General features: G+C 38.1%; 3 protein-coding genes across 4 annotated transcripts; 1 reads left to right on the top strand and 2 right to left on the bottom strand.

Moving 5' to 3' along the window:
* Window positions 1–578: 578 nt before the first annotated feature.
* On the bottom strand, window positions 579–6,696 carry LOC143464620 (fatty acyl-CoA reductase 1-like). Its single transcript, XM_076962506.1, has 15 exons — window positions 6,557–6,696; window positions 6,143–6,262; window positions 5,867–6,023; window positions 5,606–5,797; window positions 5,159–5,334; window positions 4,512–4,606; window positions 4,122–4,260; window positions 3,743–3,866; window positions 3,425–3,662; window positions 3,138–3,233; window positions 2,714–2,792; window positions 2,406–2,498; window positions 2,210–2,339; window positions 1,918–2,045; window positions 579–1,485 (listed from the first exon to the last, which is right to left on the bottom strand). The coding sequence occupies exons 3-15, from the start codon at window positions 5,918–5,920 to the stop codon at window positions 1,350–1,352; spliced, it is 1,680 nt and encodes a 559-aa protein (XP_076818621.1). The 5' UTR covers window positions 5,921–6,023; window positions 6,143–6,262; window positions 6,557–6,696; the 3' UTR covers window positions 579–1,349.
* Window positions 6,697–7,093: 397 nt separating this feature from the next.
* LOC143464619 (fatty acyl-CoA reductase 1-like) lies at window positions 7,094–14,132 on the bottom strand. 2 transcript variants are annotated; one of them, XM_076962504.1, is made up of 13 exons: window positions 13,957–14,132; window positions 13,334–13,534; window positions 13,084–13,259; window positions 12,809–12,903; window positions 12,244–12,382; window positions 11,764–11,887; window positions 11,185–11,392; window positions 10,852–11,019; window positions 10,337–10,421; window positions 10,120–10,209; window positions 9,802–9,931; window positions 8,938–9,065; window positions 7,094–8,803 (listed from the first exon to the last, which is right to left on the bottom strand). In XM_076962504.1, exons 1-13 carry the CDS (start codon window positions 13,966–13,968, stop codon window positions 8,608–8,610), a joined length of 1,752 nt encoding a protein of 583 aa, XP_076818619.1. In that variant the 5' UTR covers window positions 13,969–14,132; the 3' UTR covers window positions 7,094–8,607. The 2 variants fall into 2 exon arrangements, with proteins under 2 accessions (XP_076818619.1, XP_076818620.1); XM_076962505.1 differs by having other exon boundaries at window positions 7,094–8,754; window positions 13,957–14,130.
* A 1,826-nt stretch (window positions 14,133–15,958) lies between these two features.
* On the top strand, window positions 15,959–24,296 carry LOC143464618 (sorting nexin-29-like). The gene is made up of 18 exons (XM_076962503.1): window positions 15,959–16,196; window positions 16,809–16,982; window positions 17,113–17,238; window positions 17,400–17,470; window positions 17,541–17,732; window positions 17,891–18,440; window positions 18,875–18,999; window positions 19,193–19,286; window positions 19,716–19,771; window positions 19,843–19,906; window positions 20,055–20,183; window positions 20,477–20,559; window positions 20,786–20,856; window positions 21,363–21,491; window positions 22,100–22,252; window positions 22,618–22,758; window positions 23,009–23,148; window positions 23,647–24,296. The coding sequence occupies exons 1-18, from the start codon at window positions 16,081–16,083 to the stop codon at window positions 23,720–23,722; spliced, it is 2,490 nt and encodes an 829-aa protein (XP_076818618.1). The 5' UTR covers window positions 15,959–16,080; the 3' UTR covers window positions 23,723–24,296.
* Window positions 24,297–24,469: the final 173 nt, after the last annotated feature.

Raw genomic sequence — 24,469 nt, 5'->3', positions numbered from 1 at the left:
TTCACCAATAAAGCTGTAAGTATCCACAGCCTTGGCAACTTCTAATGCCCCGACCTGCTGTTGCTGCCGCTTTATAACAGTCCTGGTCGTGTTTATGACTCATAAAGTGGTTTGTGAAAAAAAAGCTCTGCTCTTGCTTGATCAAAAATTCTTGACAAACTCCCATAAAAACGTCACGTGACTCCAAAAGTACAATGCACGTTTATACCAACAGTTTTTCATAATTTGCGAGACGATGCAGATTTTTACGTAACAATCGGGCGTTTTTCGTCCAATCAAAAGCAAACAAACTGCTTTTAAGCCAACAGTTAAATCAGAAACTTGGCAACCATCATGTGACCTTTGATTGACCAATCAGGTTTGCAGGTGCAGTGCAGCTATCATTGGCCGTTCTCTTTGCACTTCACTTCATTCCTGTAACGAGAAATCTGTCGCGGCACCGAATTACTGGAAGCGCGTCCTAAAGCGATTGACCTTTTTTTCTGGTCAGCATCACAGTTTTCGCCATATTTTCGCCAACCATAATTAATCGTTTGCAAAACGATTATTCCAATGGCCGACCCTTACATGTAATAACCATAAAACCATCAAAATATTAAAACAGTTACAGATCACTACGAGTAAAACATACGCGCAACACATTTGTTAATATAATTCAAGCGACTGAGATTTGGATCTCAACAAAGCGTTTGAGAAAAGTTGCAAAATATCTTTAAACATATATCTAAGTTAGATAGATTCCTTGTACGATTTGGAGAAATAGATTTCAGAATATGATAACAATGTTATTTAATCAAAACAACCGAAATTAGCTGTTTCGGCTGCAGACTCTATATGGATATTTTCCCTTCTAAAAACAAAAAATGTTTTCCCGTTTTCACGTCATCATACAGTCGATATAGTAAGAGAAAAATATTAGATACTATAGTCAAGATATTAAAAGCTTATCGTTCACAGCTACATGGTTAAATAGAGCGAACTCAAACTAACGCTTCTTGTAAATGTTTGCCGTCATACGAGCCACATACGGGCTCACGAGGTATTCAGCTTTCGTCCTAAGCATATTGGCGTATTGTTTACAAGTGCTTTATCGAGCCATGTTTATTGGAATCTGCCGGGAATAAGGCTTCAGTAGCCGGGAAATCGCGCCCTGTTTCCCCGAAATGCTCAACAAACAGAGCGATCGGGATTAAGCCGCATTTGATCCGTTTCACTGAACTTCTGCAAACGAGTATGACGCAATGTTGCACGGCATTGGCTAAAACTATCTTCATGCATTTTGCAAAGGTCAATAAACGCCATTATGAGATGGAATTATACACAAACACCAGAAATTATGTGAAAAATAGTTACAATAACCCGGTGGCATATCCGGAAATGTACGAAATCGCGTCGACAGCGTAACCTGTAGCTCCACTTGCGGTGAAAAGTCCAAGCAAAAATACGGCGGTGACCGAGTCCACACAACGATTAAGAATTCTCAGCCTTTGAAAAAGCAATGGACGATTAGCCTTGGTGTAATTGACCGCGAGTATTTCACCTAAGTACTACTGACGCGGATGCGCATTGTGCACATCCTATTACAACTGTCGGTTTCTTTATACAGTAAGTACACACAAGTCCCACGTCATGCCAGACTGGTACCGGGCTTGTGACGTAAAAATGTCGCATGACTCAAAAGTTTACCGATTAAAAATGTCATTTTTCCTGTAAGCTTGTAAGTTTTGTTTTCTTATTTGTAAGTCAAATTTGTAGCCTTGCAAGTTTTCCCTGGACCTGACGACGATCTCCAAAGTTTTGAGCAGAAAAGTTATGCTGAGTCATGCAACAACAATTTTATACGTCACAATGCCCGGAACAATTTTGACACGACACCGGTCACAAATAAATCGAAATTATTTCCACGCCACGTGATACCTTTCCACGGACTTTCTCGCTCTTGGATAGTCGTCCATACTTTCTTTAACCAGGTACTTCCGGGTTCCCATGACGTAATGTTTGATGTGTTCTTCCCAAGCGAAAGATCTTGAATCAAAGTTGAAAACCTAAAACGTTGACGTCATAATGACAAAATAGTTCCCGTACGCTTTTCATTTGGTTCAAGACTGAACTAGATCGCATCAAGCTTGGGATTGTCTGGGGCCGCCGGTTAAAACCGCAAAAAATGAATGTTGCGTTTAAGTGAAATCAAACCAACGTAACAATCAACCTTCTGGTCAACGGGGGAGATCGATTTTAAGAGGTTTCGCGCGTTGTCTCCCCCCCACCGGAACTGGTTTGTGAAGAAGAACTCCATGACCTCCATCCCCGCGATCAACTTCTCGTTCAAATCCGACATTCTGGAAGAAAAGTCAAAAAACGTTTTACTGGAAAACTTTTTCCAAAAATCCTCTTGACAAACTTACTTAATTCCTTGATGACGTCGAAGCATTAGCGTGACGTCATAAAGATAAGCTGGTATGGTCTGACGTAACACGAGGGATGCTTTATGAAGAAATCTGTAATATTTTGAGATTAAAATTTATGTTTTGAAAATTGTTCTGTGGCCACGTTCAAACAACACAATCAAAGCAACTATGACATCAACTGTAAGTTAGTTTTTAAGTTACCGCGTGGCACTTAAAGAAATCGCTTTTCAAGTTATTTAAATAGCCGCTGTGTGTGGATGAAAGTTAACAACTACTTTCATTGCTCTTTTAAACAGGTCGGTTACTTGTTGCTGGTGACGGTGACTTCAGGAAGACGCAACGGGTCCAATGGATAGTGGTGGTACCAGCGTTGACAGAGCTTGACTGGGTAGAAAGGATAAATTATGAAATTACAAATTATATCAAAATTATAGCAAGATTATATTCATATCTCATATTTACTGTGTGCACAAGGCAAGAAAACAAAAAAGCATCATCAAAAATTCAACAGCGGCAACGATCAAATGCTCATTAAATGAGGTATATGAGGCTCTTAACAGTATTACGGGACATACCACATTGCCATAATACCTTTGAAAACTTCATAATAATTTATTTTGGGAATTAAATCTTTCAAGGTTTTAATTAAAGATATATAGGCATGGTATAAGTGGATATTTTGATAACATATGGGCAATTTATTTGTAAGTATTTTGCGAGCAAACGTACCAAACTTGTGGATGTAAAGGGGATTCCCATTTCCAGTTGTGACGTTGTAGATCGGGATTCGTGGTCTGACGGTGACGAGGGTACCGTCTGTAGCCTCTGGAAAAAATAGGAATTATAGCAATCATATTACATTTTATAAAAAGAGATAAAATACATTTCAAAACTTGTAAGCTGTGGATCGTGGTGAATTAATTGCGACTTTTCACGATATTTTTCCGAAAAAGTACGAATCAAACGATGCAAAGCAAAAAATATAGCAACAAAATGTAGCAACAAAAAAACTTAACCAGAACTTTCTTCCAGAAAATCGACGTCAACAGACTTCGGGTCGTCTCCAATCGCGAATCGATTAGAACGCGAAACGTCGATAGCCGTCTTCATCAAAGCGCAGATGACAGCATTGATGACAAGATCAACCGGTATAAGATCGGCGACGATCTCCTCATCAGCTATAACTGAACGCAGGGCGCCCTTTGCGTAGGCCACCAGGAAAGCGGTCGGACCGTACATGTTTGTGCACCAGCCCTGAAAGAAGTGAAACATGCACAAAAATATGCAATTATAAGATGACTGAACTCACAACAGCACGACAAAAAGAAACAAACCGGCATCGGCTCTTTCCAGGCCGGTATGACCATGCTTGGCCTAACGATGCAAACCGGAAGGTTTTCGCTCTCACGGGATATGACGTCTTCCGCTAAAGCCTTGGTTAAAGTGTACGTGTTTGGTCTGCAATGGAGGATCGGATTAACCAGGTGTAAGGTGACTTGCTCTATGTCAAATAGGCTGCTCGCTTAATGGACCACTCTAGAGTAATATTGATTTTACGCCAAGTCTATATACCCGTTCAATCGGCAACATGCTGCGAATCACGTTAGGGGATGCCCCCTTTCTGGGATAGTTTGATCGTTTTTAATTGGTTAAAAGTTGGGAAGACAATTCCAGAACCTGAAAGAAGCATGATAAGTAAATAAGCCTACTTACTTTTTGCCTAAAATGTTGGGGGTGATGTTTGCCACAGCGTCGTTGTCCATGCATCGTAACGCTGATTCTAAATCGCGATAATCGATGCTTTGTTCGTAGAATACTTCATCGATCTTTCCTTGATCGCAATGTGCGTAAGCTGCAAGCATAAATCTCATGAGTTTAAAAACGAGTTGAAGATGACAACAAAACATATCAAGTCTATTGCACAGGGCAATGCTTGAAACATGCCATAGCAGGCAATTATCTACGTAGTCTCAAGCAATTTATAACTTTAAATAGATATATTATATAGGTTTATCAAAGGAATTTGCAAGTTTAATAATTGAATAACATTATGATATACAATTCAATGGTATGAGTTGATCAGAAATGGGACTGAACGCGAACCTGTGGAGATGTGTAGAAAAGCTTCCAGACGCGGCATCGTTTTGCAAAACTTAACCAGCCGTCGCACGCACTGAACATTGATCTCGAACGATCGTCTGCAAAGAAACAGCAGAGGATTTACAGAAAATGTTTGAAGTGAATTTTTCCAGTAAGTCGTAACCAATCCACCGGCATGAGGTTTAAGTGCACTTTTCCATATATTGCTAAGTCAGGACAATGATTAACCAGTGTTACAGTTGCATAAGCGGAGTGGAACTTGGGCAGATTAATAAATTACTCTTTGTACTTTGGCGAAAATAAACATTTGTACTTCTCGGAAAAATATACGACTTCCATTGAAACCATCCAAACTTAAAATAATTTAATTTAACCCTGCTGCTATCGCTACAAGGACGTTTGCTTGACTATGAATTACCCGAAAGGCAACAAACTGCAACTGCAATAAATGAGCAATAAACAAATAAATAAGCCTTTAAACTGAAAATTAATTTAAATAACCGTAGATTTGAGATTTAACAGTTAAAGTAGCGCTCCACAACGCTGATTTTAACAATTGTCATTTTTGATTAAATTCCATTGTTTCGACGTCATAATGCCGCTGTATTCGTCCAAGAGTCTTTATATTGTATACGTCGTAATGACGTCACCTGAGATGTTCATTGAATTTCAAACAAGCAGCGGAATGAATGAAGAGGTGAACTTCATCTTGGAGAAGCCTTCTTGATTTCTGGTCAAGCCCGAGGTCTTCGGCTTCCAGATCGCCGGAAACAAAAGATAATTTTTCGGCAAATTTTGGATTTATTTCCCGAAGTTGATCGAACACCTCAGAACAAGATATAGTTAGTTGAAAGAAGATATTGGTACAATCGCTACGCAATCAATGTTTTCAGCAAGAAGCGCTTTGTGGAATACAGGGCATTTGCAAAAATATTTCGTTATAAATATTATTTGATCAGGCGACAGCTATATAACTGATTAATACTGTGATTTAGCCGCAAGAGGATGAAACGCTTCGGCAGTTACGTCACTCAACATGTCGATTAAAATTTGAGTTAAACATCGGATTAATGATTAACGAAATTCTGGTAAAGTACCGGTAATTGGATCAAGCTCTTCAATCTCTCTTCTGGTTTAGCGCCTTTTTTTGTTCTCATCAGCAGAATTATCTTCTTAATGTTCGGACAGCATCGCAGCAACTTTTCCACGATACCCTGACCCAAAAATCCGGTTCCGCCGGTCAACGCGAGCGTTTTATCCGTGAAAAAATCCTGCGCGCTCGGGCAAGTCTGGAAAACAAAAAAGTCTGTGAGCGACTAACGACTAAGCTAAATGCATCAAATTTAAATGAAACTCACGTATTCAGAACTGATTTTGCTAGTGTGACATTTGCAATTTTCCGGTGTTGCCATAGCGACTGTAACACAAAAACGTCATAAAAGAAAACTGGACAACAATTATGGTTGGGTGCAGTTGGATGGGACGACGCATGAATTTGAAGCCTTTGAATGACGGCTGTTGCAGAAAATAGAATTAGAAGATTAATTGGAAAAGCAAGCAACTAGTAAGTTATATGTTGCAAAACACTGACTGTCATGCTACATCTCCACATAAATACTTTGCTTTGGACATACAGGAGAATAAACAAGATGACGTCAGCTGCGTTGCTTAAGGAATGTGATACAATCGTAGCTCTGGGCGAAATGATGGCTTGAAATCTAGTAGATAACCTCACGGTACTTTCCTAAATTTTTCTACCAGAAACGTACGAATACTTCAATTGTTAGCAAGCAATTGTGCTATACAGCAATAGGTGTAATGTATTTGTTTGTTGTTGCAATGTCATATAGTTTAGCTGCAATTAAAACACCGTACGTCCGATAGGCGTCAGTAGAAAAATGTTACATTACTTAGGATACGATGCAATTGTTCCAAGTAATAATAATATCAGCATGTACCCAGTACGGTCATAAAACATAGCGTGTGAATTATCCAGGTTAAATTCTTAACAACAAGTTAAGTCTTAATACAAGAAAGGAAATATTTACCTTAGTTAAAGCAGCTTGCATGGATGCACCGAATAGTTAAAGCTTCAACAAGTGTAGGCAAGGAGCTAAACACAAAATAAACTTTGTTAACAATTCACAGCATAGCTGGGACTATAATATTCCTCAAAAAACAAAAACAATTCAGTTACCAAAATTCTGACCAATTTTTTTATTTACAGACCTCACAATGGTATTCTGATGACGTAATACTTTCTATTGTTGCCGCATACATCCTACAATGTATGACGTCAGCCCAGCATAATGAAAACCACAAAATCGTTGACTGAATCAAAATTTTCGAAAAAATTACTATAATACACGAGCTAACCTTCCACATAAGTCTCGTCAACGGAACGAAAACAGGTTTCAAAGCCTTAATGCTGCTCTGATGTTTGACTGGGAACTTTTTGAGTCAGAAAAACATTTCCAAAAATCATAATTTATTTTCCCTTCTTGTTTTTCTGCTCAAAATTATTACGTTTCTCCCAAAACTGGGCCAGTCTGCGACAAACAAAATAGCCAAAAGCAAACCTTAACTTCCTTCGTTTTATTTTTATTCAAAGTAACTGGAACAATCTGAATAGATAAAGATCTCATAAACCAAGAAAAAATTTCATCAAAATAAGTGATTCCACTCTGACGCAATTACACTTAAAACCACAAAAGCATAATTGTGCATAATATCACCAAATATGCGCAATTCTATTAAACGGCGGATAATTTCAATTAAAGCGCAGTCATTATGACGCAGACAAATACAACCGCACCATTTATCAGGCAACCGGCAAGTAATGAACAAAATATTCAACTTATACAAACACCGATTGCAACTAAGCTAAAAAAATAAATTATTTTCCATGTACACAGCAATTATGACGTAATAACCAGAGCATATTTCACATAATTTAGCATAGAAAAGCATATACCTAAATAATAATGGTCATATAAGACTTCATAGATTGCACGTAATTAATGCGCTAAACACACGACTATGTTTTCAGACACGGTCATATTTTTACACCATCGATACTGCCAAAGCATAACGCAATCTCTAAACACATAATTAACTCAACAATTTTGGAAATGCTTGCAACAAGTTCTGATAAATAAAATTGCACAATATTAATTACAGGGACACGGCAGGCTCATCTCTAAGCACGATTCGTAAAACAAGGTGGAAAGACAAGTGAAGGCATTTGCAGGTATTACCATGATATGCAGCAACTTTGAATGAACAACCGGACCGCGGTACGATAAAAAAACACAAATCCTTCCTATTTTTCAGGAAAATAAAGTGCGAAAATATAATTATGATTATTGTGATGAAGAAACAGTTATACCAGCACTTCTCTGCTATGACTTAGTGCATTGTGGCAAAGTTTGCTTAGACCAGGGATGTCCAACCTTTTATTGTAGTGGGCCGCATTGTCACTTGAAATAATTCAGTGGGCCGCAGAAACTATTAAATTTCAAGAAAAATGGGTACATCTTCGAGTCTTATAGTTATATATAATCCTGTTGCTACCATACTATACTATTACTGCACCCCTAAAAGCTGACTGGTACATTTTAATTAGGGTAAGATTGAAAGTTCAAAATACTACTTGGAGTGAAAATGACTAGCGGGCCGCACAAAAATCTCAGGCGGGCCGCAGGTTGGACATCCCTGGCTTAGACGATACAAGACAAAGCCAAGCAATAAATATCGCACATTCACAGCCCATGCAAGACAACTACTTAGTAGCAGCAACCGATCTCTGGTTTACGAGCCAAGGTTTAAAAACAGTAAATTTTTATCAAACTAACACAAGCCACAAATGATAAGATAACAACGATTGTGACAGAATATGGAAACAAAGTGTGCATGTAAGTGATGTCACAATAGACATCATTGCATGAAGGAGAACAGACACTGTTGCAGGCAAGAATAAAACGATATAAAAAGTGCAAGACCACCATCATAGCTGCACAAGGCGAAGGCGTAGTGTGGACATGTGCAAAATCCTTCTTAAATGGAGCATTAATGAAACATTTTAAATCTAGACAGGCTGCTAGAAATTGAGGTAAATCGAAGAAATTTCGACCAGAATGACGTCAACAAGTGCCAGAGATTCCGCGCCAGCTGACTCCGTGGAATCAAGATCCTCCATGTGATCATGAATACGCAAAACTGGAAGATCCAACCGAGAACTCGCAGCCTGAGAAAAAACAGTTAGAAAAACAATCGACTTTGCCACCATGCGTTTTCTGCAGAAGAAATTTCAGGAAATGGTAACAGTTAAGACAACAAAGAATTTCCTGTCTGCATTATACCTCCCGCAGCGCTCTATGACGGAACAGACACGAAATTCTAGCAGTCTGATTGTGAATATCATGTTTACCTCCAAAGATGCCGTCGAGCCGCAGGATAACCAAGCGGGTCTTCTTTTAGTACATATCTTTTTGTTCCCATGTAGTAGCGTTCTATGAACAATTTCAGGTCAAAATCGTCCTTCGAGAAATTGAATTCCTGAAAAATATGAGTTTTAAAGTTATTTAACAAATATTCTTATGTGCTATATTTCAGTATGAAGGTACCACAAGTTTAGAAAGTTAAAAATCTAGTTTTCAATCTACAAAATTTGAAAATATTGCTACAGAAACCAGCGAAAAGCAACAAAACTTCAGATGCGCCAAAATAATCTAAGTTTCGTGTGTTCATAAAAATGTGAACAACAGGATTTGAAATCATGTGACTTGAGTGAGAACCAGGAACAAGTCGGTTACTGCGCTTAATCCGAGGACACCCCGAAATCTATGCTGGTGATTTTCCAGTCGCTTGTTTTATGGTAACGCCATGATACCTTGTGGTGGCCTTGTGGTATCAGCACTTCTCAACCTTTTCAAACTAGCGACTGATTTATATCAAAAAATTTTATCATCAATATCTTTCTGTCACGTGATATAAACCCGTCAAATTAAACATAATCTTTTTCAAAAAAGTGTTTACAACAGCGCTTAACTTCTGAAGGGCACTACTCCACGGTATTTACTTTTTTGTAACGGTAACTTTGCGCATGCTTTGCGGCCACCGCGATGATATACTACGGCAAGCTAGACATGCTTTGAGAAGTGGTGGAACGCATGAAATAAAAGCGTCTTCACTGATCGTAAAAACAAGCATTTTTTAATTGTTAAAAACGTTACAAGGACATAAATGACAATGCTTCAAAATTATATCACTGGTGTCGTAACTGTACCATTACCTTCTGGTCCCGATCAGACATTTCCCGCTGTAGTTTCAATGTGCTGCCTTCGTCCCACTCCCAGTGATTGTAGAGAAAAAATTGCAATGCAGTCATCGCAGATGAAAGCAACCGCAGCACCCTCAATAGCCTGGGTAATAAAAATATCGTCATTAAGACGAGATAACTTTTAAAACGTGATGTTCTGGGCCGGCTCCGCATCAAAGAAATAAAACACCGTGAAAAATGCCTCACTGTCGGTGACACTCGCCAACGATATTGAACTATAATAACTATGACGTTGCAGTTTCATTTAAAATCAAAAGAAATTTTCCTTACTTTGGCTTTTGTCCGAACAGAATGAGACCAGCATCAAACATACAAGCGGGAATGTACTCGAGGAAAAATGCGCAGGTTCGGTAGAGGAACCTGCAAGCAATATGTCACTTCTTAACACAGTGGACGACTACACGACACACTGGTCCTTGCTCACTTGAAGTGAAGTGCAAAGAACAAAAGTAAAGCTTAAACATGATCAATGTGTTGACGAAATTACTTGTTGGAAATGACGATGACATTCTCAGGCAGCCGCAGAGCGTTGTCGACTGGATAGCGCGTGAAGTGATGCATCATGCTGCTCGCTTTTTCATGGAAAGAATGAACAGGAAGTTGGTTATTAACAAAGATGACGAAACCGGAAGCATCCACTAAAATCAGTATCTAGTAGCGGTATAAATTAGTAGCATCCACCAGCGTTTATGAACGATAAAACATACGAAGGTTGTTATACGCAACCCCACACAGACATCCACCTGATTAATTAAGGTTAAATCGTTAAATTGAACTGGCTCCGCTTAAGCACAAACGGTCTTTAGGCGTTTTCAGCAAAAACAGGATCACTTCGTGGAATGGCGATACGTGATAAACTGTAACTAAATGAGCATTTCTGACCGATAACAATCCTTCGTAGCCATCCTGCAAGGATTCCTCCCGGAAACTAAACTAATTTTGGGACCCCGCATGGGACCCCAAATGTCGGATAAACAAGGAGCAAATAAAGTGGTCACTCACCCATACGCGATACAGTGAGGGCGTATTTAGGGTTGGTAACTATGTGGTATATGGGAATGCTTTTTCTCCTGGCTTGCACACTAACAGATTCGTCTTCCTTTGTATAACCCAGTAGTTCCAGTAGTTGCAGCTGTTCCCTGCTGATATTTTTCGGCAACGAAGCATGGTCTATGGGCAAAATAATTGCTGCATTTAAAGTCAACTTATAACAGAACATATTTGAAATAAAAAAATAAAAAGATTACGTTTAGAAAGTTAAGTTAACGTCAGTAAAATCGAAGCAATGTGGCTTTGCTCATAGAGAAAATAGAGCAGACAGAACAAGACACTCACACTCGGTTGTGCTGATTACATTTGAAAGCAACTGATCTGATCGGCCAGAAAGAGCAGTTTTCCAGGCTGCGGCGATGATGCCGTTTACGACAAAGTCAGCCGGGATAATGTCAAGATAATGGTCTGAGCGTGCACATAACAACCGGGCATATCCCTTGGCAAATGCTATGAAGTGTCCGGTCGGCCCGTTGAGGCTCCTGCACCAGCCCTGGGAAAAGGTGGCAAAGATGTTACTTGTGTTTCATGTCGCAGGGATTGCTGCAACTATTTATGAAACAAGATGTCCTATTTTCTACACAGACAACTCTTTGAAAGTCTTCTTCAAAGCAATAAAAGCTTGTTAAAAAATAGGTTTATAAAACTTGTTGCCTGAACAAACCCGTAAAGTAAACTAACTAATGGAAATAAAGCAGACAAACAAGTGGTGCATCTTTTACATAACTTTCTAAAATGTTGCCAACAGATGAATTCTGTTATTTTGGATTAAACAGGCAGGTTAAGGTTCAAAGCAGTTTCAAATGAACGCTTTTTCCAATAAAGCAACAATAGCCTAAAAATACATTGATTTGATTTTCGTACCGGGATTGGTTCGTTGTATGTTGACCCAACAATGCTCGGTCTGATGATGCAGATCGGCAAACCTTCACCTTCCTTCACTAAAACTTCTTCTCCGAATGCTTTGGTCAACGTGTAAGTGTTTGGCCTAGGCACAAACATGACAGGTTAACTCAGCCGTTGAAGTATAACTCTATTAGTTTCTCTGCATGTCACAAGCAGCCCGCCAGAATAAGCAAAGGCAGTTGTCTTTAACAATAAATTTGCAAATTAAAAAATTTCTGCCTTGAATGATAGAACATAAATGGTATCACAAATATTTTTTTTAACTTTGGTGACTGCTGAGAAATTGTAAGAGACTGCAACTTTAAAAGACCAACTGCAAATATTCTGCTGCAGATGCCGAAGTAAAAAATTTGACAGTCGATTTAACAAACTCAAGAGAGAGTGTCGGTTTTGACAAAAAACAGTTTAAAAATACTAAATTGACTGCAATCATCCAACCTATCCTTTACTATGTTGGGAGTGAGATCGGAAACCATATCATCAGACATCCATTGTATAGAAGAGCGGAGTTTGTCATAATCCCAACCTGTCGGATAAACTTCTTCCCCGATGAATGATTTATCACAAAAGGAAAAAGCTGAAAATGTTTGAAAGCAGTTGTCAGAACTCGATACCTAACAGCCAAAGATAAAACAATTGCACAAATATATAGCACATAAATCCGGTAAAATTACGAGTCACTAAAGCTTGTTTAAAAAATAATAATTAGCACTTTCTAGCTTTTCATAAGTCATTCTGTTATGCTTGACAAATGGCAACCTTTTTTCTGGCTTAAGTCTAAAAATGGTTTTCCTCAGTCCTGTTTAACACGTGCAATTTCTCTATCTTTTGTGAATCGGTAATTAATCAATCTAACAAACGCAACGAATGCTTAGCAACTGAATCGACGGCATTTGACTACAATCATGATAATGATGAGTTTGCTGGTTTGTCACAGATGAGCAATCAGCTACTTTAACAAACTATTCAACAAACACATTTACAATTATTGAATCGTAATTACCTGTTGATATGTGAACAAAAGCATGAAGATTTTTAATTTTGCGACAAAGTTTCAGCAGCTCATGCACACCGTTGGTGTTGACCGCGTACGATAACCTGCATAAAAGTTAACGGGATAGATCGCCATTATTAACTTTAGTACTAATAATAAGTACAAACATTCCTTCTGGTTAATACATGCAGGCATAACAGTTGTATGGCATATCGATCGTGTTGTACGCCTAGTTGTTTCTTGGATGATGACACTATGTAGTTAAAATACGAATAGAGTCGCACGTTAAATGCTCGTTAAATTTCGTGGTGGCTGCGGAATGGATAAACACGTTGACTTCGTCCAGTACAAGTTGTACATCTTCATCACTGAGAGCAAACCCTGGTTTTTCAATGTCAGCTGATACAGGGATTAATTTTGATGCAAACCCTGGTTGTGTTTTCCTTAGTTTGTCAAAAATCTAAACAAACAAGAATAAATCGTAAACAATCCAACGAAACATATTGCCATCTAAAATACCCATCTTTGACATACCGGTGGCTCTATTATCTTTTGTAGACGCTCAGTGATGCTTTTACCCTTTTTCGATCTTATCAACAAAATGAGACCTTTTATATCTGGGCAACTACGAAGGAGCTTTTCTATCAAAAGTTGTCCGATAAATCCAGTTGCTCCAGTTAAAGCCACAGTTTTTCCGGCAAAAAATTCAGGGATCCCAGGTTTGTTACGACTGTCCTTGATAGAGAGTTAAAACTATTCATTAAAACTGTTGATAAAAATACCGATATTTAATATGATTTTTACAAATCTAACCATTTTAACAAATCATCAGAAAATGGTGCTTCTTTATGGTGCTTAAAAATAGTGCGTGACGTTACTAACAGCCTGTTACTGGACTATGAGACTACCCACAGAGATGTTCTAGGGCAAAAAGCACAAATTACTTTGCCATAAACAAACCAAAAATCTCATTTCATGGCTATTTTAGTAAAATAATTGAGAAGCAGGTAAGATAAGAAGCAAGGGTTTTGCATGGATGTGCACAACTTGTAGGTTTATACTGTTAATAGAATGAAAATATTCTACACTACACCTACTGGTATAAAAGCAGCACATAGTATAAGCTAGATACCAAAAATACAGCTGTATGAGCATACCTGCATCGTCATTTGTGATTGACATGCATCAATAATATCAACAAAATCAATCTTCTTGTCTCAGCAGCAGGAATACAAACGTTATCATACCTTAGGTCCTGGGCATATAAGTAAAATTATTTCTGCGTATTATGGCTAGTTATCAAAAATATACCCGGCAACCCTAGCCCCTTAAACTGGATGGCTGGAAAGTGAAAACATCATCAGTACAGGCTAAGCTATTTAGGCTAATCAGTAGACATAAAATTCTATTCTGTCACTCTCATAAAGTGGGGAAACTTTAATCGGTTTGTACAGGCTGCAATATGTTAAACCATGGGTTATCAACCTATGAGTTGTGACCCAAAGTTGGGTCTTTTCCTAGCAACCTATATTTCGGGGACCCGGCATTTCATGACTACTTGATGTAGTGAACTTGAAACTGCACATAAACGTTTCTTACTCATCAATCAGCAAAGGCATGTCCATCTGGCCATTGAGAAACAATTTGTGACATTTTAAAGTGTTTGTTGTGCCATATCACGTTCTATGACAAATTAGCAAAGAAACAATGCATTCAAAAGACTTTCTGCTTCAGCAAGCTGGTAGGATATACAGTATATGTTGTTACCACGTACCCCTGATGCCGGCACAGATAGAACTTATGGTGTAAATGTCAAGAAAAAAGTGCGCCGAACAAAGCATTGTGCTGATTCTACTGCTGGCCATTGTTAGCAACCGATTACGTTGCAATTGTTATCCACAAACTCATGCAATTTTAACGATAGCAATGACGGATACGCTCAGTCATGTTAGTGAGAGCGCTTGGGGAACAATAAAATAAAAAGAACTCAAAGAAAAATTTGCAAACGTGTACAAGGCAAGAAATTTATAGCTAGAGAAAGCTCAAAAACGGGAGACAAGCGCCTTAAAATTACTTGGTATTTGCTCCAAACTAAATAAGCTCTCTATATCACTTGCTAACTATAGTATACCATAGGCTATGGCACTACACTACCAAAGTAAAAATGAGACACAATGAGACTCACTAAACACACAAAATCATGAGAGAAAAATGAAGGGGAATCCCAGCTTTATGGCGACAAACAGACACAACATAAGACTCAAATCAACGATATAAAGAACGTTCTTTATATCGTTCCTCAAATAATTTAGTTTAGATTCATAACTTAGCACCATTAAATGTGGTTTTAACAATTGAGGGCGGCTTACTAACAAGTAACGAAATAATTTATTAATTATTATGGTAAATTTGACTTTTGGAGAAAATGTTTTCCAGGATTTGCTGACTTAGTAAAGTAACTCAACCTCAACTGACACAACCACTACAAATCTATTAGCATATAAAATCCCGCAAACAGTTTAGTAACACGGGTGCCGCAAGGTAGGGGTGTTCAAAATGTAAACCTGAGTCTTATGGCTCAATTTATTATTGAAGAAATATATTGCTCTTTTCCTCAATCTATACTGAGTAAAATTTGCGACCTTGTGTTGTTTTTAAACAGTTTTGGGGCTATATACAAATCAAAAAACATTTGTGAGTAATTAGAATGTGCTGCAATCGGAATATTTGTGACAAGCAGACTATAAATACTTGCCTTACATATGGTTTTGTTAAAGGAAAACGTTTGAATTGTCACCAAGCTGTCACAGACCACAATCACCATAGTTAAAGACTTTTTATTTAATTTTTTGTTAGTTTAAAATTCATCTAAATAAATAAAAGTAAAATATTAACTTATTCAATCAAAATTTTGTGGAGTCAATAAAGTAATTTTTTTTTAATTTTCAAATCAAATTTTTAGTTTTTAAAACAAAAAAAAATTGCTGTAGTAACCTAGTTATTACCTATGCATGATAGCTAATGATGTGATGAAAGAAATTGGAAGTTTTAAATTGGGCTTGTTTTGGCCAAGTTCTTGTCACTAATTGGGCTAGATAAATTTTAATTATTTGACAACACGGACAAGTGCCGAGAGATGGCGCTGGGGCAGACTTTATCAGCAGTTACAGTTCGTTCGCTTTTTTGTCAGGTATTTCACCGCCATCAAATCTAAGAGTTAGGCTGGAAAACTGCCGTTGACATATACTAATGATCAGAAACATATTCACAGCGATTTACTCATGGGTAGTCTTGAAAACGAGCGCGTGAACTTGCACAGTCGTCTTCTTGATGCTGTTCGCGCCTGTCAAACACATTTAGGTGGTAAAAAGGAACTTGTTACTGAAACCAGCATTTGGTGAGTTGAAAAAAATTACTTGGCCTACCAATTTATGTTTGTTAGCAAGTTTAAGAATCTCTGTGGGGCGCTTAATAAGCTCGGTAGCTGGGAGTTGAGTGATTAGGAATTATCCCTAAATTTAAAGGCTTAGTATACAAGTGCAAGACCACAGGATGCTATTGTATAGCTGCTCAAATAGTGACGTTATCTGGTTGTGGACTTGCACTTGCCAACTAGACCCGAATTTAAGTCGTTTAAAACATTGGGTTAAGGTGCATCATCTTTGAAATTTTGCACATACTACATAATAACTGTGCAGATGATGGTTCACTAAGTTTTTGTTAAACTGCTCCTGGTACACCATTGCGGCTAACTTGATATTATTGTATTGGCAAATAACATGTGCCAAAGCTCAGGCGTAACTTGACGAGGAGAGACATCTCAAAAGAGCGTCTGTATGGCTCCTTGTCTAAAAGACGAAAGACTCGAAATGCGAACGAGTGATGAAGAGAAAAAAAATAATTTTTTGGGCAAATAAACGTGAAGTCCTGTCGCTATCTATCAGACAGGGTGGTAAACGCCACACATACCCTAGTGTGTTCCACATAAATACATGTTCATTGTTTTCAGGGTCTCATGTCTGTGCAGCCAATTTCAAGCCGTACTTCAACATCGCTTGAAGCCTGCACTTTATGCCACTGGAGCTTTATCCGCTATTAAGCAAGTCGCTGTTGGGGGTTCTGGGGACGAAAACTCGTATTGGAATTTTGTGAAAAACCATCTCACGAAGCATGAAGTTGAACGGTATTGTTTCTGGCGCTATTGCAGTGTTATGCTTACTAGGGCCTAGGGTTTATTTCTTGATCGAAACCACAGCTGTAGACTATGACTCATTGCATTTGCATACTATTTTTCTAACTTGTGTTTTATTTAGATTTGAATTTCTTCCAAACATTGGAACTGACATTGGTCGAGGGAGAGCTTGGTTGCGCTGCTGTTTGAATGAACATTCACTGGAGCGATATTTTCACATTTTTTTAAGCGATGTTAATTTGCTCAGGTAGAATTCTCTGCTGCATCATTAATCCAACCTTATTTCTCACATAAAATGGATCACATTGTTTTTAATTAACACTTTTAGTGCTTGATGAATGTAGCTTTAAATTTGGCATAATAGATATCATTTATCATTTTTTTCATGTTTCTTTTCATTTCTTTCAGGGATTATTACGAGCCTGAAGCTTTTATGCTGGACCAAGAAAGATCAAGCACACTGCCTCAAATGGCTGCAGGTTGTCATTTCATATGAAATTGTCTTCATTCCCACAATATATCTATCTGTTTTTAATTCATTTGCTTCAGGCCTTGGGTCTATTGTTTTTAAAATTAAATATGACGACATATCATTGGATGGGTCGGCGACCAAACCTCAACCTTCCTTCGCATCGAACCTGATCCCAAATTTAATAAACGTTGCATCAAGCGGCCTCACATCAAAGTCTGACTCTGCAATCCCCAACTCCTCCTTAGAAGCTCAATCCAGTGGCAGCGTAGGTAATGAAAACAACAGTTTGAGACTTTTTCAATCCATGTTGTGTGACAAGTTTTAGCTCCCATGCTTGGCAACGACTGTGAGAGTGTTTCTTCATTATTTGGTTGGTTTCGATTCAATTGCCAGTGCACGCTGCCACAATTATTTTGTTTTTTGCTAGACAAAATAAAGAAGAAGGCAGGACGTAAGAAACGAGCGAAGATAATAAGTTTCGGTGATGATGACCTGTGTGAAGGATCAGCCACGCCGGCACAGAGAGGGGGACCTGGATTCGTAGTGGTCCGCTCATCAGCCATTTATCCTAAATCTACCGCGCCGACCACATTGGAGGCTAGCTCAGCGATCTTGAGTGAAACCAACATCAATGTTAGTGAAAATAGCAAAGAGCCAATGAGGAACATGGTTTCCACACAGCTGCCAGATAGCATCATCAACAGGTCTTCAGTCAACAATCGCATCTTTGCCAAAGAACCTGATTTCACAAACACAACTGGTGGACAGACCGGCTCAAACAATATAAGCGACATTAATTCATCACAGCCTGTCAATCCAACATCAGTTGAATCAAGACTTAATTATTTGACTTCAACTCCTGATAAAAAAGCAGAAGCAATTTCATCACAGGCAAACAATGACTCAGCAAAAAATGATGAACTTGGAGAGGTGACTCGGCATTTAATGTCCATGCGACACAACAGCGCCCTCGGCAGGTAAAAACAGAAATATCTTTTATCAATTGATTGCACGTAATTTTGTCAAATGATAATTTGTGCTTGTAAGTTTTAATACGATATCTATGAAACTATTCTTTGATATTGGAATATATTTACAATATTTAATGAACAAAATAATTTGCTTTATTATTGATCTTGTAACACATAAGTGAGTGACAGTATCTATATCTTTTAATTGTATAGCATGTATACACAGTTGGTTGCTTTCGGTTTGTCAAGGAGTACAAAATAATTTAACTATTTAAATAAAAAACTAAGCCCTATTTAAATATATTTCTTTCCAATGAGCAACATCTCTTATGTGCACAAACTTAATGTTTGTAATTGAGCTATAAACAGAAAATTACTGAATTTTTGTCAACTTTGTAAGAATATGGTGATGACTGTGGTACTTTTTTGTCTTAAAACAGCCACGACCTCATCATGGACGACTGGTCAGTGCAGTCTGGCTCCAACTCCGGGATTTGTTTACAAACAGACAACACTTCGGGTGAACTTTATCCTGTTCGGGGCGACGATGACATTCAGTCTAGTGGTGAGCATAGCATGGCACTCATAAACTCACATAGCTAATTTGATAACTCATGTTTCACCATAAGTTTATTTAATGCTGTTGTGCTGTGTTTATTTTAATGGAACTGTAGAACTACTTCGTTTATTTAATGGCTTTTGATTATGTATGATACCTTCTAGTTATTCTGATTTACACACGATGTGAATTTGTTTAGATACACGAAGCGACATTTTGACTGGAACTGACACAGAGACTTCAAGCAACATCGTGCTTTCATCGGCACATAAAGCTGCACCAGAAATAAATAGGTATGTAATTACCATAATGAACAGAAATGTTGGGAAATTTGTACATGTTTGAATTTTTAGAACAGGCTTACAACGTAAAATAAATTTGTTATTGATATTTTGCAAACCTTAACATTTCTTTGTGGTTGACACTATACCTATAGAATCAGTTTTGCACAATTGTTGTTGAATGTAAACAGGTCTACAGCCAGTTGGCAACAGATGAACGTTAGGTTTTGTGGCCATGCAAGTTGCTTGATCAATAAATTAATATCACAAAATTACAAAATTAATTTTTTAAGCTATTGCTAATCAACAGTTTTCCTGAAATATTTGGATTCAGCCCCAAAACTGGATAACAATAAATTCTTTTCATTTACGAAGCAAAAACAATTTTTGAAAAATTGTTGCCCAGTTTGCAGTGATATGTTTTGTGATTTCCCTCCACAGTTGGAAGGAAACGGCAGCAGATCTGCAAAAGAAAGAGAAAAGCGAGATGACCGTTGGTGAGTGTGTTTCTGAAGCATATTTCTGTTTCAAAAATGATTTTTAAAAACTGAGCATGTTTTTTGTTCAGACGAACTTCAACAAGCTTTCATGGCCGTCATGCAACGCAAAGATGAAATCGAGGAAGCCAGCAGGTTTGACATTAAATCTTCAAAGCTAGCTTCAGTAAAACTGCTCTATCTTGTAATACTGTCTAAACATTGTGGCGCTGACAAGTTAGCAGCAAGCACAAGCGGAGTGTAGGTTGACAAAGACGATTATTCAGCCGGCAAATTTTGCCAGGTCGACAAGATCTTTGCTCGACACTGAAATGGAATATTCAGCGTCGCTGAGACTGGAAATAGAAACCTTGCAAGCGGCATTGAAAGAACAAAGGGAGGCGACCGCTGTAATGCAACAGCAGCACATAAGGTAAGCCCCTCTACATTGTTATGCAATACATGCGTCTATTAATTCACAATGCTCGATGCATTTGTACTTTATGGTCAATTGTTTGTTAACAGTTAGAGGTATTTATTGGCCGTCTTAATATTTCTGCTTAGACCGTTGCATTTTCCTCTCATTGTCAGTATTTTTTCAAGGAACTGCCAATATAAATCATTTGTTATTTGAGCATCTGTTGTCGTCCAGCGTCTTGGTATAAACTTGACACAACAAGGAACCAGTCGCACCACATAATTATGACTTTGAAATATCTTGTGCAGGGAGAATGAAGTTTTACGCAACCAGCTGAAGAAGTATGTTGGAGCTGTACAAGCCTTGCAGAGGGGCGATAAAAGTGTCGATTGTAAGTTCTGTTCGGGATAGATCCAACTGCAGTAAATGTACTCAGAAGCAATTTGAACTTGAGAGCACATTTACGTCTGAGTATATGATCATGAGAAATCCATACCTGGCCACCTGTGTACTATTACGAGCTGTGGTGCAGCTATCAGTTAAGCCAGCAATGTTTAAAAATACAAATATTATTAAATAATGCCATTGAAAATCATTGATTTGTGACCTGTCTATAGTGCCACTTCAGCCAAGCCATAACACCAAGGATCAATTCGTTGATTCTGACGAAACAAGCATGTACGAGAAAGTAGGTTGTTCTATGATGTCATAATGTGCATTAAAAGTTAATAATTACTCACGGTTATGCTTAGTGCAATTGCACCAGTCTAATGCGTACGAGTTTTAAGAACAAACATTCCTTTGCGTTACCTGTGCCATTGCTGTCAAACTGAGCTAAGTTATTGTTTAAGTAAGGGTCTCGCTCCCTCTTTGATAAATAGCAATTGTTAAACCACCGTGCTTTAAGAAGTTGCTCACAAGAAAGCTTGCAATTGGCAATTGTGGTTTTCTGTGTTGTTATAGATGTGTCTCTTTAAACTGGAATTGCGAAAACTGCTGATGTTTATATCTAATGACAATTGTGCGTACTGCCTTTTAAATTAAATATATTAACTGCTGGTACGCTTTAAGCTGATTATTCTACTTCAATAACTAGTATTCCGTGAAGGATATAATTTCTGATCAACAATTATGAATTAACTATTGATTGGTAACAAGTTCTAATCGTGCCAGCGTTAACTATTCTAACATCAGAAATTGATCGAAGTGGCGGAGATGCATGGAGAGCTGATGGAATTCAACGAAAGACTCCACGTGCGTCTGCAATCAGCCGTTTCTCTCCTGCACAACATGAAGTCTGAGCTCGTAGACCTGCGTGGACCGGTAAGTGGAGCGACTTGGTGAGCACGGTAACAAACTGATCTCTTGGTACGTCTGATGAAGCTGATACTTGCGAAAGCTTGTGCTGAGCAAATTAACCCCTAGAGTGCTACCATTATCTGCTTTTTATTTTATTATATAATGAACTGGATTGATATGATTTCGCCGCCATCAACAAATTACAGAGCACGATTCATATGGAAGTTTGCCATGTAAAAAGATTTACTAGAAATTTAGACCCCTGCACGATTTTTTGCTACTCTTGTAACAGACTCTTTGTTTGAAACTTGCTGAAAAGCAGCAACTAGCAAACGTTGCTAAGACTGATGCCTTGCTATGGTTCCCTCAAGTTTCTCTTTTCAGTTGCTGTTTAATTATTGAATTTCTTTTACTCTTTATGTGTTTGTGGTGCACTGTAACCACAGAATTGCACCCATAAGCATAACTTGTTATGTGATTAATCTTATATTAACTGGTAAAGTACCACAAAAGTACATATTATATTATTATGTTAAAAAGCTGATTCTGATTTCTCATTATCATTAAATTAAAAGTTTAGTCAAGTGAGTTTCCGCAGAAATAGTGCTAAACTGCTTCTTGTATTATTTCAGATGCCGAACGACGATTTGATAAAGAAAATCGAAAATGACAGTTTATCAGGAGCAAATGATTACTCGCCTCCTATTGGTCGAGCTCTGATAAACATCTGGATGCCTTCTGTGTTTCTGAAAGGGAAAGGTCCTGAAGCTCATCACCTGTATCAGGTACTTTCTTCACTGAAGACAAAGCAAGAAATCCTCACAAAATCTGTATCTTTTTAAAGCATAATTCTTCACTTGTAAGACAGCATTTCTCAGGCCATTGCACATAAACCGATTGTGGGCAGCCAGGACTATACCGACTGGTCTAAAGTATTATTTGCTTACAGTTATCGTAGCAGAGAACCGTAGTTGGAACGTATGGCTAACAGGCAATGAGTGGAACTGTTTTACAAATAGTTTTCGACTATGTCAAAATTTGTTTGAAAATTGCTGCAAAGTAAAAATGCCGATGTCAGAATAGCCTGTTGATGTTGACATGATTATAACTTTTCATAAGTTCATTGTCGCAACTTCACATCTTTGTCCAGGTGTATGTGAGGATCGGGGATGAGGAGTGGAACATCTACAGAAGATACTCTCACTTCCACGAACTACATATTCAGTTGAGGAAGAAATTTCCAGTCCTCGACTCCTATGGTTTTCCACCAAAGAAAGCGGTTGGGAACAAGGCAAGAATTCAGTATTTAGTTTTCTTTAAATCATAGCAGATAAAACAACGCAACCGATGGCTTCTGATGCATTGTATTGCAACATTGGTCGCTCACATTTTAACTTCCTGCTTTAGAATACTCCCAGTGTTCGTATAACCGTGTTTGTGGCTGAAAGCTTTAGCATTGTGACAACATCAATTTATGGCACTTGTTTTCCACTTTGTCAAATCTTTTGCGTCGTCATAACAAAAGATCAAATTGCTTTCAGGGGAAGAAGTTTGTGGAGTATCGCAGGAAGGCTTTGCAGACCTACCTCCGCCTGATGATGAACAATGTTGTGCAAAATAATGAGAAATTGGTGGAGAGTCCTGCCAAGAGCACTCTAATCGCCTTACTGCCCTTCTTCAGGTTAAAGATGTACTTATTTCTGATAAGGCTGCAGTCCTCGTGCTAATGCTTACTTAGGTTGTCCGCAAGACCATTTTATCCAATGCATTATCGCTCAATCACTGTAAGCTGGTTGAGGTGTCTAGTTCAAGCACTGATATCTGTTGGTTATTTATAAAATGAAAGGCAGCAAATTGCATGACACCACACAGCTCAATTGAATCTTTGCACACCTGATCATAGCATTACAATTCTCTTGAACAAGGTATCAACGTCACTTGCTCCTGTCCAGTGCTACTTGTGTGCCCTTTTCAATTTGGTGATTTAAAAGAAAACGTGGAAGTCAACTAAAACTTACGCAAAGGCAAGCTTGGTAACTGAGGCTCAAGTGATGAGGAATCATCGCTGGATTTAGCCATGCAAAGACTTTCCTCAGTTTGATGATAACGATAATAATCAAGCCGTAGCATATTATTGTAATTGGTTAATTACTTAATCATGTAAATACCTCTTTTCCAGTGAAACCCTGCATGCACCAAGCGAATCAAAAAAGCAACGTAAAGGGCTCTCCCTCAGAAGAAGTGACAGGAATTGAGTACGAATTCTTGAAAGCTGATTACGAATTGTGCTTGGCGAAATGCATCTGCATCAAATTACTGCTGATATATTTTATATTGCCATGTGGCCTTCTCCACTTAATTACTTTTGTCCTAATTCTTAAGAAATTGAATTTTATTTTATCTTTCGACCAGGTAGGCTTTGATGTTTGTGGTATATTGCGATTATTTTAATGTTACACACTCCATAGAAATCATACGTTCACAGAATTTGTGGAACCGTGAACAGTCAACTAGGCCGAACGTAATTGTTGAAGAAAATTCCATTTACTTCAGTTACTTTTAACATCTTTGACGTAAATGTATCTAAGTTTAATCGCAAAACTATTTCATCTAAGTTCTAACTCTACTGCAGTATTAGCAACCTTTTTGATTTTTCATTTGCAAGTCGAATTTTGATTTATCTGTCAACCACCTCTGGAGACTATGATCGTGGTTTCTATGTCATTGCTTTCCATTTTATCTCCCGTGTTGTGCAATTAATCCCGTTACCTATCGTTTCCAAGCAAGCCACAATAAAATATGTTTGTCTGCATTTGCCAAGCATGTATAGGCCTGTCATCCATACAATCTGCTTGTGATGAAATTTAATCAAGCGCCCATAGTAACACATAAACTTCACCACAGAATCTCATGAAACCAATAGTTAATGCGACCTGGACCAATACTGTAGTACGGACATCTGCTAAGATACAAGAAATCTGTCAAAAGCAGACATGTCTTCA

This window comes from Clavelina lepadiformis, chromosome 7 (assembly GCF_947623445.1).
Source record: "Clavelina lepadiformis chromosome 7, kaClaLepa1.1, whole genome shotgun sequence".
NCBI lineage: Eukaryota > Metazoa > Chordata > Ascidiacea > Aplousobranchia > Clavelinidae > Clavelina > Clavelina lepadiformis.
Note: the sequence above shows the minus strand (reverse complement) of the source record. Positions and strands in the feature narration are given on the sequence as shown.

Excerpts from the sequence above, each read along its gene's own strand:
- LOC143464619 (XM_076962504.1), bottom strand. Across the intron at positions 12,904-13,083 it reads AAATTTAACGAGCATTTAAC|GTTATCGTACGCGGTCAACA; the intron begins GTGCGACTCTAT and ends ACTTTTATGCAG. Across the intron at positions 9,932-10,119 it reads CTGTTCGGACAAAAGCCAAA|GCTATTGAGGGTGCTGCGGT; the intron begins GTAAGGAAAATT and ends TTTATTACCCAG.
- LOC143464618 (XM_076962503.1), top strand. The coding sequence starts at position 16,081 with ATGGGTAGTCTTGAAAACGAGCGCGTGAACTTGCACAGTCGTCTTCTT. Across the intron at positions 16,197-16,808 it reads GTTACTGAAACCAGCATTTG|GGTCTCATGTCTGTGCAGCC; the intron begins GTGAGTTGAAAA and ends CATTGTTTTCAG. Across the intron at positions 22,759-23,008 it reads AGAAAGCGGTTGGGAACAAG|GGGAAGAAGTTTGTGGAGTA; the intron begins GCAAGAATTCAG and ends AATTGCTTTCAG.
- LOC143464620 (XM_076962506.1), bottom strand. The coding sequence starts at position 5,920 with ATGGCAACACCGGAAAATTGCAAATGTCACACTAGCAAAATCAGTTCT. Across the intron at positions 2,499-2,713 it reads GTCACCGTCACCAGCAACAA|ATTTCTTCATAAAGCATCCC; the intron begins GTAACCGACCTG and ends AAAATATTACAG. Across the intron at positions 2,046-2,209 it reads TCTCCCCCGTTGACCAGAAG|GTTTTCAACTTTGATTCAAG; the intron begins GTTGATTGTTAC and ends TCAACGTTTTAG.